We start from the raw sequence: 17,248 nt of genomic DNA, 5'->3' as shown, positions 1-17,248 counted from the left end.
TTATATGGATTTTACTTTATACTTATATGTTAAATAATCTATGAACTCCTTATCTACATGAAATAATTAACAACAGTGACATCACAATGAATAACATCTCATATAATACATAAATTAGTTATGTGATTTTCAATTGGCACATGAACAAGAGCTCAAAACATAATCAAACTTGCATCTAAATAATATACAGTATTAGTTCAGTTTCAACATTGAAACATCAGATATGATGAGATTAAGGCATAAAAAAAACAATAAACTTTGTTTGAAACTGTAATTGATCAGAATATAAAACATATTAGAAGCCGATATAAAACAGTTTTTGGTTTCCGTTCGTTAATAAGTTATCATAATACTTCATTCCAATGAATACATGCTATATTTACAATTTGCGTGCTACATATTTCAGTTAATTGGGTCAATTATTATTCGAGATGAAATAGGATAAGGCTTTTCACTGCAAATTGTTAGTCAAAGAAAGAAAATTTCCTTTGAATTACAAATTTCTTTCAAAGAATATTGGGAGATTATCAACTTAAGGATAGTATTCTTCTCAAACATATGAAAAAATACAAGTAACACTATTATTTTGTATGACAATATCGATTATTGAATAGAATGAGTTGAATATAAAGAAATCACAATCATCAAAACATCTCTTCAGCATTTATTAATCCTCTTGTTCAAACAATTCAGGATTATTACATAATTTTTTGAATAAATTAATAGGTACGAAATACGATCATTTCCAACTAGATTATCTTGAAACGAGGCAACTTTTGAAACTACCATAGGATCCTCCTGCAGTTCTGAATGCTAGAATTCCTATCAAAACACAGATCGATGCAATAGGTAGAATTGTTGCTGTGTACACTTGATACCTATTCAATAACGTTAAAAATGAAACTAAGTAATGTGACAAAACTACTATTGCTATAAGTGACTTATTTTTCTTGTCCATTGCATCAAAGAATATAACACTCCAAAATGTGTGTAGTAAAATGAAGCATAAGGTTATCGCTGAACTAGTGATGAAAAACTTTTCGGATCCATATTTTATTCCCATTGTTCCTGGTCCAACTGCATCAGCTAATACATTGATGAGTGAGAATGCTCCACTCATTATTCCAAAGCCTAAGCCACTTACATATGACAAAATGTGTTTATTTTCGATGAGGGTTGTAGTATCATCAGTTATCTTAGTTAATCCAACTTGGGCTCTCCTCAATATCATATAAATGATTCCTCTGAATAGTTCTTGGAACAAAACGGAGAAAACCAAACCGAAAACAAGTTCACTTCTCAAGGGATAAACTATAAACCACCAAAACGAGGATAGAAGTAAAGAAAGTAACCAGAAGAATGCTGCGGCTATCAGTATTATGATTCTTACAGGATCATGAGCAATGGTGAACACAAACATTGCGAAGGGTGGACCGAACGCCAGGAACATACATCCGAAAAATTCTACCACGGTCATTTTTCAGTCTTATTTATCAACTCATGCAGCAGTCAATTCGGTTAAAAAAGATTGTCTTTCGGAAAATTTACATTTGCTGGTAAATACACCATCTGTTTTGACAGGTGAATCATAGATTAAATGTAACCTATAAAATCTGTCATAACTACAGATATTGAACTAATTTTATCATTTTGGTACCACTAGATGAAACAAATGTTGGTTTATACCCTTTATATTTGAATTACCTATTGTGATTTTGTTTTTCAGGTAGTTTCTTCAATTACTCCATGAAATCACTTAATAATATTTGTTTATGAAATAGATGGTGGATGCGCTATTCTGACTAAGATGCTTAGTTGACATATCAATTTCTATAAAAATCATCAAAACTTTTGGTTCCACAGGGTAAATCAACCAAGGGCCTACTGTCTATCTATAATTATAATAATAATATTTATTGATACTTTAAGACGGACAAGTATAGGACAGGTCATAATAAAGCAAAAGGAAGAAAATTCAAAAAGAATGAGCTCAACAAAATTAATTTTAAATAATAATTGTTATTCGTATAGTTCTAAGTCATTGTCCTCTAAATATTCTCTTACAGAGTGATAACATTTATTCAGTAACCGATTCTTTACTATTTTTTTGAAATAGTACATATTTCTACTTCTTATAGAGACTGGTGAATGATTGAACAGAACAATCTCCTGATTGTTGGGAGATTGTTCGTATTTTGATTATAAATTAATAGATTTAATAAATAAATTCAATAACCTGTGAACTCAGATAATTGAAATATTCGGTAGTCACCAAGATCTCCTGTGTTACATCGCAAAACTTTTTCCTTTGGTCACATTTAAGAAATAATATTAAATCCGGAGACATTGGTGGCCACCGAATATATTATCTTAAGTCCACACATTATTTTAGATAGGCACTTGGTTGATTTGGCGTGTGAAACTGAAAGTTTTGATAATGTTAATAGTTTGATAAAAAATTTATCCATCATGTAAAAATTATGCGATTTTATTTGTTATAGAAATTGATATGGTTTCAGTGGCGTACCCAGACATAAGGATTGGGGGGAATAAAGAAAAAAAAATCAAATTTTCCTTCTTTTGAAGAAGTTTTCCGAAGAAGTTTGCTTACTCATAATAAGATTTTGATATATAAGGTTGTTACATATAATGGATATTCCTCCTGGGGGGTATATTCCCCTTATCCCCCCTTAGGTACGCCACTGTATGGTTTACATTTAAAAAACACATGTTTATATTATAACTTGAAAACTAATGGCAATAAAAAATAAACTATTACACCAATGGATTTCACTGGAAAAAGTGCCTCTAGATCTAGGAGGATTATGTTTTATGATAATAGCACCAATAATAAAGAAGTTCACACGCCATTTTCCAATTTTCTGTTCCAATTTTCTGATATAGTTTGAAAACATAGAATTCATGAGGTTGTGATTTCCACCAATTTATTCCCAAAAATCGAGCCTGACATTAATAATATAATTATAATAATCATCGCTACTGAAAAAGGTTTCAACATTAGAGGCAATAATAATACTACCACCCTCAATCATTTGCTGTACATGGATGATTTGAAACTGATAACAAGCACTAAGACCCACCTAGAAATTATGGCCAAACAAGTGGAAAGGTTTTCAAAAGATGTAGGCATGGAATTCGGATTGGACAAGTGTCATACTCTCAGCGTACTTAGTGCGAGAAATAATTCAAGATGAACCGATTACTCTTGCAAATGGACAGGAAATAGAAGCAATGAAATCGGATGATCTTTACAAATACCTTGGAATGAAACAGAACCGACGAATCAACCTTCAAAGAATGAAGCAAGACTTAACTACTGAGGTAAGTAGAACTAAAAAGATTTTAAAGGCAAACCTCAACAACAAGAACATGACGAGAGCCATCAATACATATGCATGTTCAATTCTAAAATATTCATTCGGTATAGTTCCATGGAGCAAAACAGATATCGAAATCCTACAACGCAAAATGAGAACGCTGATGACAAAAGCAAATAAGCACTATCCGAAAAGCTGCATTGAGAAGACTACACTGTCAAGAAATAAAGGACGGACATCATGGAACTTGCTAATGGGCAGATAGAAGGCCTACGGAAATATTTCAGAGATCAAGCAAGTAGATCAGACGTCTACAAAATACCGTGTGAAGCAGATGAATCAACACCTTTATAACTTCACAAGGAGCAATTTTCATACAACAACCAGACAAACCAAGAAAAACTGCAAAGATAGATAGAGAAGCCCCTGCATGGCAGACATTTCAACGAGGTGAACCAGGATCATGTCGACATGAAGCGTCGAACTATTCGCACACATAAGGTGAGATGTATCCAAAAACTGAAGGTTCTCTTTTAGTCATCCAAGATCAAGTGATCTCAACGAGAAATTACTGCAAGCATATCATAAAGGATTGAACTATAACTTACGATCGATGGGTGTCCAACGAATGAGACAATACAACGGAAGGATGTCAAATGTTTGCAGAAAATGAATATAAAGAGAGACACGATGCAGTAGGAAAATTACTACACCAAGAATTGGCAACCATATAAGAACTAATCCATTCAGAAAAAGTGCTACATCAAGTACCAACCGGTGACCATCCTGGAAAATGAACGCTATAAACTGTACTGGGATCGTACAGTTTTGACTGATAAAACAGTTCCTCACAACAGACCAGATATACTACTAGTCGATAAACATCAAAAGACAGCAATACTCATCGACGTAGCAATATCAAATAACAACAACATGCGTCAAAAGGAGGTCGAAAAAATTTCAAAATATAGGGACCTCGAATTTCAGATGAAGTGGCAGTGGGGAATGATATCAACGAGAACTATTCCAATTATCATCTCAACAACTGGAAAAGTACCAAAAATCTCAAGAGAAATATCAAGCAACTAGGACTTAGTGAGTATATATGTAATATAATGTAAAAAGCAGTTCTTTTAGGTACTGCAAGGACGGTGAGAAAATTCCTAGGAAGCGAAGGACAGGTTCAAGGATCGCGTGTAAAAGGATCAGAAGTTCGACGAGAACCAGGGGGACCACAAGGACCGGACACGACCGAGCTCTACTCTTCTGATATTTTATATATCCGGGATTGAGTGAATGTTCCTTTGAGAGGGGAGTGAGAAGCCGACGTCGAGGAGATTTTTTATCCTACTTGTTTAGGTTAAAATCGGAACAATAATTATAAGTTTATTCATTATAAATTACAATAATTTTCCATAATACAATGTATCTGTAATGATAAATAAATAAACCAAATAAGAAGTCACTAAAGGTCAGACCTGTACGTGACATACCTATATGAACACATGAAATACCTAAGAAGAGAACAACTGCAACAATGATAATATATAATAAAAATAATTATAACATAAATATTCCTAAATTTTTTGCAACAGATCAGACCAAGTTGCTTTATCACAACTCCTTATCTAGATAAAATAACCGATGAATGTGTGGTCTTCAATAGGCGCATGAATGGCAATCGCTCAAAAGAACCTAACTTTACCATTCGCTCTTGCGAATTTTTCAAAAAATAGGTGAGATGTTAACGACCGATGTTGGTTATTACAATTAGAGGCTTATAATCAAATTCCTACCAATATTAGATCAGATTTCCCAAGACCAGATTTCTTCCAACCCACGTGAAACCATTCAAATCTTTCGAAGGTTGATATTTCCTGGAACAGACGTCAACTGATTATTGAATCATCCCTTCACAATCTTCCTGAGTTAATATGATGGATGAAATTAAATTTCGTTATTTTTTCCTTGGGACACAAGTGGAATGCCAATGAAAATGTTTATGAATTTTAACAGAGTTGGATTTCCCTATTTTCAGATTATTTTGGGCGCTGGTTCTCTGAAGTCTGAACAGAGTCGTGATATCTGTTATTTTAGAATTTTGACACAGGAATGGTCTCAAACGGTAAAGTTCGACTGACTTATGACGAATCCGAGGTCAAATTCAATTATGTCTGGCCATAAACACGATAACTCTCGAACGGTAAATCCTAGAAATTTAAAATTTTTAGAGATACTTTGAATGACGTGCTGTTTAGTTTGTTAATGGGGAAAATCTGACCATCAGGAGTTCTTCGAATACACCTTCTTATATTGATTAATGGGTACTAGGACAATGATAAGTCTTTATTGATGTTTTTTGTTTTTGCTTACATAACGTTTTTGCCCTATACGTGAGCTTCTTCAGAGATTTACTAGGTTGAAAACCACACTTCATAATAATCAAAATTAACATCTATTTGTTTAATATTTGTGAATAGACCGTTGGAAATTGTGTGTTTCTGCAAATTTTTTGACTTCAGATTCGATCCAGATAATAATTCGCTCTTGAATGTAAAATGACAATTTGAATTCATGAGTAAAATTTAATATTGATCGCGGAACCAAAACCGTAGAAAATTCAACAATAAAACACCCCAAAAAAAGTCCAATATGTTCATAAATAGATAACAGTTTCAAGCTTCGTGCATAACTTTGAGCTGAGCATATAGAAATAAGAACATTGAACATTCTAGAACAATATTGGAAAACGAACATACAATATTTTCGTGATATATAAAGAATAACCAACTGAAGTTTCATTGAAAATTGTTGCAATTATGTAAATCAATAGATTACAGAAAATTCAAGAAAAATATTGGAAAAGAAACACCTAATATTGAAATGAATACAGATTTGATTGGGTTGAGATTTTACGAGTGTCGAGTATATATATATATATAGAATACCCATTTCTAGTTTCAAATTTCGTGTAAATACTATGACCAGAGCCAAATGTAAAAAGTTTCAAGAGAAGAGGAGAGATCTATATCGTTATATATTCAATTTTCACCAATACTGAGAACGGCCCTGATGTTTTTGAATTCTATATAAGAGTAAAATTGGGACCGTTTTGTTTCTAGTCTATTGAAGCTGGTGGAAGTGTTCAAACAGGGTAAGTAGGTAGAGTCAATCAATGTTCTTCAATTGGAATGAAACATATTTAGTAAACCTATTCCTTAAAGCTTCATCATGATAATTAGTTTATTATTTTCAATAAGGCATATTTGCAATCATTTAAGGCGAAAACTCTCAAAACTTCCACAGCTAAGGTTTTAGAATGACTTGAATGAAAAATCGAATTAGGAACAATATTGAAATATTGATTACTCGTTTATTGGAATAACATTCATAAAATTGTATTATCACAATACTACAGAATACAATATCTTTTATTAGCTTCAAAACCTTCGTAGGTAGTTCTGAATTTTAAAAAATTTCCCTGCCCAGTATTCACATCTTGCAGTGTGATATTAATTAATTGATATTTTTGGAACAAGTTTTTATACAATAAAAGGAAATAATACACAATGGTGTAAATTTTTTAATTTTTTTGATCTGGACGATTTTATACGGTGTTGAAACACGATATTGATTGCTTGCTTCAACAACAACTAAAATGAGAAAAATTTGAAAGTTTCATCTTCATTAAGGTACATAAAATATAACATACTTGAAGCGATCTTACGATTTGTGCTTTTGATTATAATTCATTGCAGTTAACAGTTCTACAAACAGGATTATTCATTAAAAAATTGTTTTCAGCAATCAATTTATGGCAAAAATTATGACCGGAATATTCTGCATTCTTTCCATCTATTTGTTGTTAATTCATCAAATACAGATTGTCGCCAGCACTATACCAAGCCGAAAACTATTTGGTAGATTTGACCGACTCCATTTAGGAAAAAGTTCTAATAGGAAAGTCCATCCTAAGTCAGACTTTGTTTTCAATGATTTCATTGGTAAGTGAACATATATTTTCACATTGCATCAATGCTAAGTTTTTTCTCGACACGTTTTCAAATAGTTCGTGTATTGATTTTCACAAGTGAATCTGTTGTAATGAATTTTTCATTTTAAAAAATTCTTCCTTGTTGAATCTGGCAATGCAATATTTTTTATAATTCCAGATGACGAAGACCTGGAAACAAATAATAAGAGACAAGTTGACGATTATGGACATATGAGATTTGGCAAAAGAGGAGAGGACCAATTCGATGACTATGGTCATCTGCGATTTGGAAGGAGTTTTTGAAGATATTCACATAATGAAATTGACAACTAAATAAAAAAAATTAGCTGATTTCACAAATAAAAAGAGCTTGAATATTTTCGTACTATTCAATGAGTTCTCATTGTAGATTAAAAAGGAAAACCATCTATCAGGAAATTTTTTAATTCGAAAAATTTGCTTTGTCAAGTTACCTGAACATTTTACAATTTACATATTCGACAAAAAAAGGTCATATTGAGAAATCAAGAAGCGAAACAAAATATCAAAATTTAAAAATATGCAGAAAAAATGAGGAAAGCACTGACGTGAAGTCAGTAGCTTTTGAGCGCCCATCAATTCATTTATGAGCTATGCTCATTCTCTTTGTTTATATTCTTCTTGAATTTTTTATGATTTTGACGCCGCTATCAACATGAAATTTTTTATATATTATATTTATTTTTATTTAAATAAGAAAAATTTCATTCCGATAGGATCTTATATTACGAAGAAAAAGTTTTTTCCTTATAGTAATAAACATAGATAAAGGGAGTATGTATACCCATCATGGTTAGATGTTTTTCTGACTGTGATATATTTTCAAATTCACAATTTTAGTTTATCGTTATGAATGTAAATTATATTGAATGAAATATATTTATTCGAGTGATTCCCGATTAAATATGCAAATTTGAATATTTGGAATCCGATATTTTTCCCAATTGTCGAATTTATAATAAGCAGTATAATTATCTATTATTATTTACTGTATCTACCTGCTGAAATCCAAGGTTTGACAACTTGCTCTCCATGTGTTATCTGTTGTTTCGTTGTTTCACGTCGTTTGGCATGCTTGAAGTTTGTTTCCTGAATTTATGATATATTTAGGTATTTATTTCAATATATTTTGAGTTTATATGAAGCATTGATTCACTATGGGTCATAAGAAGTGCGTTCCTTGTGGAGAAATTCGCGAATTAAGTGAATTATAGTATCACTGATATGTTTTCATTTCCGCGCGCTTCATGTCAAATTCGATAGTTCATGCTGGGGACAAAATTTTCTATCGTTATTTCAACTCAAAATCTCAACTCCGTCGGTTCCGTGGCCACAGAAATATTGAGTACTTTTTTTTTGCGGTTTCTTGATATTTGAATTTTCTATGGTTCTCTTCAGTGGATCTGCAGTTTTGAAATAAGCAGAAAAATAAAATGTCAAACGGCTATATTTTCGCAACATCCAGACATTTGAGATCCAAACCTATTTTGAAAATTTCAATTTTTCAATTATCAATTGCTGTTCGAGAGTCTTTGACCGGCTGGACCGGACATAATTGAATTTGACCACGGATTCGGCATCAGGAAAATGACAAAGAGGGTAGTTAAACTTAAAAATATTGTAACTGAATTTCAGATTTTCTTCACATCTATTTGAAATGAAATACATTTGAGTAAACTAGAAATTAAGAAGAAATATTTGAGAAATACTTTGAGACAGGAACCTGGCGATTATATTTATAATCGCCGATGTTTATCGAGCACCAGTTTGCTCCAAAAATAAGCTATAATGATGTAATGAAAAAAAAAATTGAATTGAAGTCAATACAAAAGACAATTTAAATTTTTTTCTCATTATTCAAAACTGTCCCAAGAAAAACAAAGGCTAGATATGGTCCTGATGGGAGATGAAGGTGAAGAATGATCCACGAAGAAGGCGAAATAAAACAAAATTATAGCATTATTATAATATATTCTCTGTAAGTTGCAACTTTAAATAATTTAATCGAAATATATGAATGGAATTTTCAAAATATCTATCTTTTTTGTACTATTTATCTATCTATCATAACATAAAATTCAAATGATATAATATGTTCCATAGTTTATAAGTATATGTTTCCACAAGGTAAATGAGATTTGTCAAAAAGTTACATTTCTCTAACAAACTGAAACATCGAAAATGGATTACAATTTTTTGGAAGAATCAATAATCACCAGAAACATAATTGTTAGTAGACATAGATATGATCATTCGAAATTATTCATAACATTCGGATATATCTCCAAATTTTAATTTTTCTCATCAAAAAACTGACAAGCTTTCGGCAAAATATCAAGAGTGAAAATGCATTGACAACATTCAATGCTGTTCACTGACGATATGATAATCGATTAAGATAGGTACACTAGGGTTAATTAAAAAAATAATATTTACAATGATCCATAAATTCTTACATACAGAAAAATAAAGAAGTTCAATAAAAAGAGAAAGACTAGTCCAAATAAATTTATGTCGAATGAAAGTTAGTTCTTAATAATTCGAAAAGCAAATTGTTTTATTTCCCATTGACACAACATAAAGAGTCTATTATGACCTTGATGAATATCTCATTTCTATGAAAAGCAGCGTTATTCGAATGAAAAGGAACAAGAGTGTTCTGAAACCTTATTATCAGGCTATTAATGTCATCAAATTAAAACACACGCCCTTTCATCTTCCTTCCTTTGGCCCTCTTATGGTAGGAGTTCATACCATGTTTGCTTTGATTCCTGTTGATGACATTATCTTGTTCACGAAGTTCACTATGGCGGAAGCTGGCTGTTCCGGTTCCAGCTCAGCAAAGAGATGGCACTGATTGTCTGGCGTTTTCACGTTTGGCTTTCTAGCAACAAACCCGAATATCCTGCTGTAAATTATAGAATACGTAGTCAGTACAATAAATACACTACAAAATATAACAGAAAGGGCACAAATAGAATTAAGCTATTAATTTTGCTTCCGCCGTTTTGCAATAGATGGCTTTAGCGGTAAGTGGTAGTCGAAATAAATAGATCGTAGATGTCATACAATAAGCTCTGCTATTTGTAAACATAACTCTATCGAAATATTGGTCGATTTGTGTCTGCCTCATGAAGTTATTCTCGTAGGTAATTGCACAAGTGCATCAAAATTACCGATAATTTTGCATGACAGCGTGTTGTCATAAAAACTGCATGAGTTCATTTTCATTTTTGGAGAAAGAGCCCGACACCGAAGGTGGAGGGCTCTTTCTCCAAAAATGAAAATGACCGAATGCAGTTTTTCAAAGAAAACACGCTGGAATGCGAAATTATCCGGTAATTTTGATGCACGAGTGTAATTCGGGGGAATATTTCCCGAATAAACTGTTACATTACCTGTCAAACTGATTTAGAATGGAATTTCCATAGATTCGAACTGTGTAAGATGCATAGAAACTAAGCATCTATGAACAGAACAATTATCGCAGTGCAGTTTCGCTTCCTACAATGCAATTATCGCTGTAATTTTCGATAATTGTTCTCCAGATACATAGAATTTTTGACAGGAGGGAAATATTCGATTAAACATGTCAGCTTACGAGCCAAATTCTCGTCAATTGCGGAAGGTTTTAATTTTCTTCTTTGATAAGGAGAATCTGCGGCTGAGGCTCATCGAATGCTCTCAAATACCGATGGTGAGCCCGCTATTAGTGAAAGAACGTACCGAGAGTGGTTTCAACGCTTCAAAAACGGTTATTTTGACGTCGAAAACCAGCATGGCGATGGAAGAGAGAAGGTTTTTGAAAATGCAGAATGGAGGCATTACTTGATCAAGACTCGTATCAAACTCAACAAGAATTGGCAGGATTATTGGAAGTGACGCAATAAGCCATTTCAAAACGCCTGAAAGTCATCGGAATGCTTCAGAAACAAGGAAATTGGGTGCTGTACGAGTTGAAGCCGAGAGATGTTGAACGGTATTTGTTTGCATATAAATTGTTGCCTGCAAGGCAAAGACGGATGTGATTTCTACATCGCAATGTGACTGGAGACGAAAAATGAGTTCATTACGATGATCCCAAGCACAGAAAATCATAGGGATATCCCGGCCATGCTTTCACCTCGACGGCCAAATCGAATATTCACGGTTCCAAGGTCATGCTGAGTATTTGGTGGGACCAGCTCGATGTAGTGTATTTTGAGTTATTGAAACCGAATGAAACAATCACAGGTTACGTTATCGAACGGAATTAATGCGTTCGAGCCGAGCATTGAAAGACAAACGGCCGCAATACAACGCGAGACATGATAAGGTGATTTTACAGCATAACAATGCTCGACCCCATGTTGCGAAAGTAGTCAAGGTATACTGGGAAAGGTTGAAATGGGAAATCTTACCCCACCCGACGTATTCATCAGACATTGCTTTCTCGAACTATTACTAGTTTCGATGAATGGCACACGGCCTGGCTGGCCAGCACTGCCGGTCTTATGAAGAAGTAGAAAATTGGATCTATTCGTGGATCGCTTCAAAATATGACCAGTTTTTTCAATGCGGGATTCGTACGCTGCCCGAAAGCTGCTAGGAAGTAATGGCCAGCGATGGACAATACTTTTTTTACAATAAAGCCTCGAATTTCGGAAAAAAAAAACGGCGAAAGCAAAGTTGTACGCCTATGTAGAAAAAACTTACTTTGCACTCTTGATTCCAGAAGAGTTAGGAGTAACTGTCCACTGTTTCTCATCTGGGTCTATACCACAATGAGATATTGTGTTGATGGGATAATGTTTTCTGAAGAACATTTGCCTCTTGTTATCAGTTAAGGTGATGCCCTGTCCGTTCACCTTGAAGTGTACTATGATGGCCTCAGGTAGAGGTGCTTTTTGCAACAAACTCAGCACTGCTTTTCTTATAGCCTGGGGTCCAGTCAATGATTCCATGTCCATCGAAAATATGTAGAGAACATTACAAGCAGCTCCCTGGGTGAGCAACTGTTGTTGTGGATTCCCAATGAATTCAGTATTTGTGAGGTCTCGTTCTGGTAGTACCAGTTTGCAAGGAAGCGCCATCTATGAATAAAAAAAGAGTATTGTCACAAACTGAATTAGATATTCAAGCGAATCAGCTCTATTTACCTGTGTTATTGAGTGTTGATAAACAAGAGCCGATAAAGACGTGAAAACAGGTTCATTTGGACATCCTTTCAGCCTCACACCTCTTGATGTTGGTTCAATAAGGTAATGACGGATGAGTTCATCGCTCTTATCTGAAGATTTATTCTGGATGTTTTGCGGTACTGTAGCTACCCTTAAGGCCATTCCAAAGGCCCCTGGGAAGGAATTTGAGTCTCGAACGATGAATGCCCCTGGCTGTTGATTCCTCAAAATGTTGATGGCTGTAAAAAGCGAATTCATTTGATTTCAAGATTGCAACCAGACAGAATTCTAGAGATATATAGCCTAGATAATTTGAGATAGGAAAAGTGGAGAATGAAGTCGATATTGCCGAATAGTAAAATATAAACAAGAAACTACAATTTTCAAGTATCTATGTTATTCTTTGCCGAGAATTTGAAAATATTTTGCTTGAAAGTTCAACCTGCGGTTGAATAGTTTAGATCCTCAAACTCACCATCTTCACGGGTTATGGTCGGTTTGTACCAGAACTTGGAGGTGTCCCTGACAAACTTAACATTGGCAGGAGCCACTTCCACAGGGGGTTCGCTGTTGGAGTTCATAGAACTCCTCCGGGAGTTTCCATAATATAGGGTCACTGGCGAGGTCGAACCGTTGTGGGGAGTCGTTGGAACACTCCTGGGACTATGACTGTCCGATGTGTCCGATCGGTAACCTGTAGCGGAGACACTTCTGTGTACAGATTGGTGTTGGGCGTACTCTGCCATCGGACCATCTGTCACATCGAAGGGTGAAGCGGGTTGTAGGTCCTTTCTGAAACGCGACAATTGTTAAGGTAAACAGTTTGAGCATTTGTGAGTCTGTTTTTGGCGATCAGAATTGGCCACCAAGAAATTGTGATTTATTGCCTTTGGATTTTTTGAGGGGTTATGCGAAGGACAATGTTTATACCGATAATCCCCAGATTATTGACGATCTGAAAACTAACATCCTTCGAGTTATTGGTGAGATATTGCCCGAAATGTGTTGGCTAGTCAACGAAATTTACCTCACAGGGATCGAGTCCTGTAAGAGATCACGAGGAGGACATTTAAATGATGTTGCAATCCACACATAACAGCAAGGTCCAGGCATTTAATTGAAATGTAAATTTTATGGATATTCTAAGTGAGAGTGTGTTTTATTTTAGTTTACTTTTATAACCACAAATGGATAACCTTTATATTTCAAAAACTTGATCTGACCAAGACCAATAATGTTGGACAAAAAGGAATGCTACTAACATACTGATGGAGAATATGTGGTTTCTGAATGTTTAACGCATTTACTCTGGGCCACCTTTGAAAAAATACACAATAACAACATATATCAAAATAAAATAAAAGGTGTGTACAAATAAAATTCATGCAGATGATGAATATCTGAATAATTGACAGTAAATGAATACGGATAGACACAAACAAAATCAATCAATTCAATGTGACGATGACGCATGCACATTAGAAATCATATTGCAATTGAAGAATCATTCTTGTGGTGATGACACAAATAAAATAATATGGAAAATGGAACAATCGTCAACATGCTGTACATCGATTACAGGCAATTTTACCTGTTGGGTGAAATAGACCACTTCTTATGGACTGTATTCATTGGATAACTCAAACGTCTATAAGCATTAAAAAATTGACTGTAAATCATGAGATCATGGGCATATTAGAAATAGTTCGTGATTAAAATAAATATTTATTCCCACTATATATTTTTCTTTTGGCTTGAAAAAGAAATTTTATATTCAATATTCATTCTAGTTCAAAAATTAATCAGAGTAGATAGTATGTACAGTGCATCCCATTTTGGGTGAGACAGCCAGGTTCCTCGCTTGTTATTTAAGATAGAGCCTTGCGGTTTTCACGTTCCTTTCCTACTTTTTCGTGAAACTCAAGTTGTTCTAATGTCTAATCAGATTTTGCACAACTGTTTCCGTTCAAGAGATACAGGGCGATTTTGGAAATTGATACTTTTCGGACCCCTCCTTTATCTCCGAAGTTATTAGAAATAATGCTGAGGTAAAAACTACGTCTGAATCAGACGGCGTACTCAATATTTTTTTTCGGGGTATGGTTTTGAAGTTTCAACACAAACCTATATTTTTTTTTTGGAACACCATGTATATCATTACTTCGTTGAATTCGTTATTTTTTTCCCTTCAAAATGATGTATGTAGGTAGGATGTTCAGAAATGTTAAAAAAACACTAAAACATTAAATAATGATGATTTTTTGTAAATGGGCCATGAATTTTCTATGTTTCGATAAGAGGATTATTACTTTCGATTTTTAAAAGTAGTAGGTCATTGATGATACAAACATCCTTGTTGTTATTATGGCTACTATGCATTTGGGAGCATTGTTTTATCAAGTAGGCATTAGAGGGAAACAAACCAATCTGATCTAGCTGTCATCGCTATGAATTATTGTTATTATTATTGATTCTTCTTTTATTTGGGAAATCCATTGTCCAAAAAAATCATCATTATTTGATGTTTTAGTATTTTTTTTAACATTTCTGAACATCCTACCTACATACATCATTTTGAAGGGAAAAAAATAACGAATTCAACGAAATAATGATATACATGGTGTTCCATTAAAAAAATATAGGTTTGTGTTGAATCTTCAAAACCATACCCCGAAAAAAAATATTGAGTACGCCGTCTGATTCAGACGTAATTTTCACCTCAGCATTATTTCTAATAACTTCGGAGATAAAGGAGGGGTCCGAAAAGTATCAATTTCCAATATCGCCCTGCATCTCTTGAACGAAAACAGTTGTGCAAAATCTGATTAGACCAACTTGAGTTTCACGAAAAAGTAGGACAGGAACGTGAAAACCGCAAGCCTCTATCTTGAATAACAAGCGAGAAACCTGGCTGTCTCACCCAAAATGGGATGCACTGTACACATCTTACGTTACTTCAGAGTCACAAATTGTCAATTTTACTTTCTTTTTTTTACTGATATAATTAATTACAAATATTATTATTAATTATAAAAAGTTTGAGTGATTTAATCATCAAATAAATTATTTCTTAGAAAACTAAAGCAATTACAAAGGTCTGATATCCAGTCTTGGACATAGCAAGGGTGTTGAGTATTAACAAATTTCTTTCAAATGAGAAAGTCGAAGTACTCACCTTTGGGTTGTAGGACTTTTTGGAGGTAGTCGTTCGGAGCGCAGGTCGAAATGCACAGTGGAGTTTGAGGAAGTGTTTGAGTAAGACGGCGTCTTCACGTGAACCGGAAAGGCTGGAGTTTGAGGCCTTGTGGTCGGCGAAGAACCATTCATGTGTGATGGATTTGTCGAGTCGTATATCGGCTCCATTTTCCAAGTGTTTGAAGTTTCTTCCCTTTCGCGATACTGAAAAATCCAAAGCGAAAAATTGAGTCGAGAAGCTATGAAAAGAAATAGAGGAGCCAACATCTGCAGGCTGAATGAATGAAAAAAATCACTATTCGAATAGGTCTGGGCTGGTGGTGTGGTACTTTTGGTAATATACTGGTAGAAGTTTATTTCGACAAGTAATCTCATTATACAACAAAGTTAAGGAAAAATCACGCTGAAATGATATTTCTAGTTGAAGATCAGAAAAAAGTGACATGATGCAAATACGAACTCTGATGGAATTGATGGATTTGTTTCCAGATGAAATATTTCTATTCGAATGGTATATGGAAATAAAAGTTACTTGTTACATACTACTCTAATTCGACCTTTTCAAATATTGCGCAATTTCTCAAAACTAATAAGCATACGACGAGTTGAATATTCTATTCTTCAAGACAGTGATATAAAACATACCTGATGTCGGCAAAACATGACTGATCGATTGAAAAGTAGTATTGTCTAGTTGACCTTCACATATTAAATGAATTATCATCTGCTGCTGCAATTTTCGTTGTTGATCTATTATGAATAGGACTGGCGCATATGAATTTCTATTACATCCTATTACAATTGAGCAAATATTGAGATGGATACTATAATGGACAAAAAGTAATGAAATTGATTGAACAAAAGGAGCATTGAACATTTTAATTATTCAATATCCATACACTTCTATTGAAATTAAATGATTTCAAAATGCAAAAAATATACAGGGTGATCCATTTTAAATAACAAAGTTCATTATTATTCCGTAAAAAGAAATGTTTTGACAATAATTTTGCAATGTTAATACAACTATATCAAAAGATTCTTGCAAACCATAATCTATAAAAATCTTACTTGTTGAAACTCACTCTGCATGTTCTGCTGCAGATGTACCAATAGAATCTAATGGCCATAACAAAATTTTAGTTTTTCCGTGATAGTCAGTCGAAACGAACAAACTCCACGATAGTTCCAGAAATCTTCAATATGACCTTGATTTATGACACGACTTTGTTTTGTACATGACCTTGATCACTATAAGGTTTGTGATTGCGATAAATATATAAATGTTGAGTTCTCGAGGGGTAACTTAGGACATTATGAATAGACATTGTAGAGTTTGAGTGAAAAAGGGTAGGTGAATCAGCTTGATGAATTCCAGACAATACGTTGTTGCCTTTTCTACTTTTTTTAATGGAATCTGATTTGAATTCTTGGTTATATTCATTATTTAATTTTGAAAATAATGCGTTGTTGCAATTTCTAATCTAAGAAGCTATTCACCAAAGGAGGGTACCTATACAGGG

General features: G+C 33.9%; 2 protein-coding genes across 22 annotated transcripts in view; both read right to left on the bottom strand.

The window, feature by feature from the left end:
• Positions 1 to 257: 257 nt before the first annotated feature.
• Positions 258 to 1,607, bottom strand: LOC123678525 (gamma-secretase subunit Aph-1). Its single transcript, XM_045615593.1, has one exon. The coding sequence runs from the start codon at positions 1,475 to 1,477 to the stop codon at positions 755 to 757; it is 723 nt and encodes a 240-aa protein (XP_045471549.1). The 5' UTR covers positions 1,478 to 1,607; the 3' UTR covers positions 258 to 754.
• Positions 1,608 to 9,325: 7,718 nt separating this feature from the next.
• The window catches only part of LOC123678523 (tensin), a 320,051-nt gene continuing 312,128 nt past the window's right edge, over positions 9,326 to 17,248 (bottom strand). For 12 of the 21 annotated variants that reach the window (XM_045615581.1, XM_045615572.1, XM_045615569.1 and 9 more), the window contains 6 exons: positions 15,706 to 15,929; positions 14,122 to 14,178; positions 13,006 to 13,322; positions 12,510 to 12,769; positions 12,067 to 12,443; positions 9,326 to 10,279 (listed from right to left, as the gene is read on the bottom strand). In XM_045615581.1, coding sequence (XP_045471537.1) covers positions 10,120 to 10,279; positions 12,067 to 12,443; positions 12,510 to 12,769; positions 13,006 to 13,322; positions 14,122 to 14,178; positions 15,706 to 15,929 — 1,395 coding nt within the window. In that variant the 3' untranslated portion in view covers positions 9,326 to 10,119. The remainder of the gene's footprint in view (positions 10,280 to 12,066; positions 12,444 to 12,509; positions 12,770 to 13,005; positions 13,323 to 14,121; positions 14,179 to 15,705; positions 15,930 to 17,248) is intronic. The other 9 variants (XM_045615584.1, XM_045615585.1, XM_045615573.1 and 6 more) reach the window with 1 other exon arrangement.

The sequence above is a fragment of the Harmonia axyridis genome, chromosome 4, assembly GCF_914767665.1.
Source record: "Harmonia axyridis chromosome 4, icHarAxyr1.1, whole genome shotgun sequence".
Classification (NCBI taxonomy): Eukaryota; Metazoa; Arthropoda; class Insecta; order Coleoptera; family Coccinellidae; genus Harmonia; species Harmonia axyridis.
This window is presented reverse-complemented; position numbering and strand designations above follow the sequence as displayed.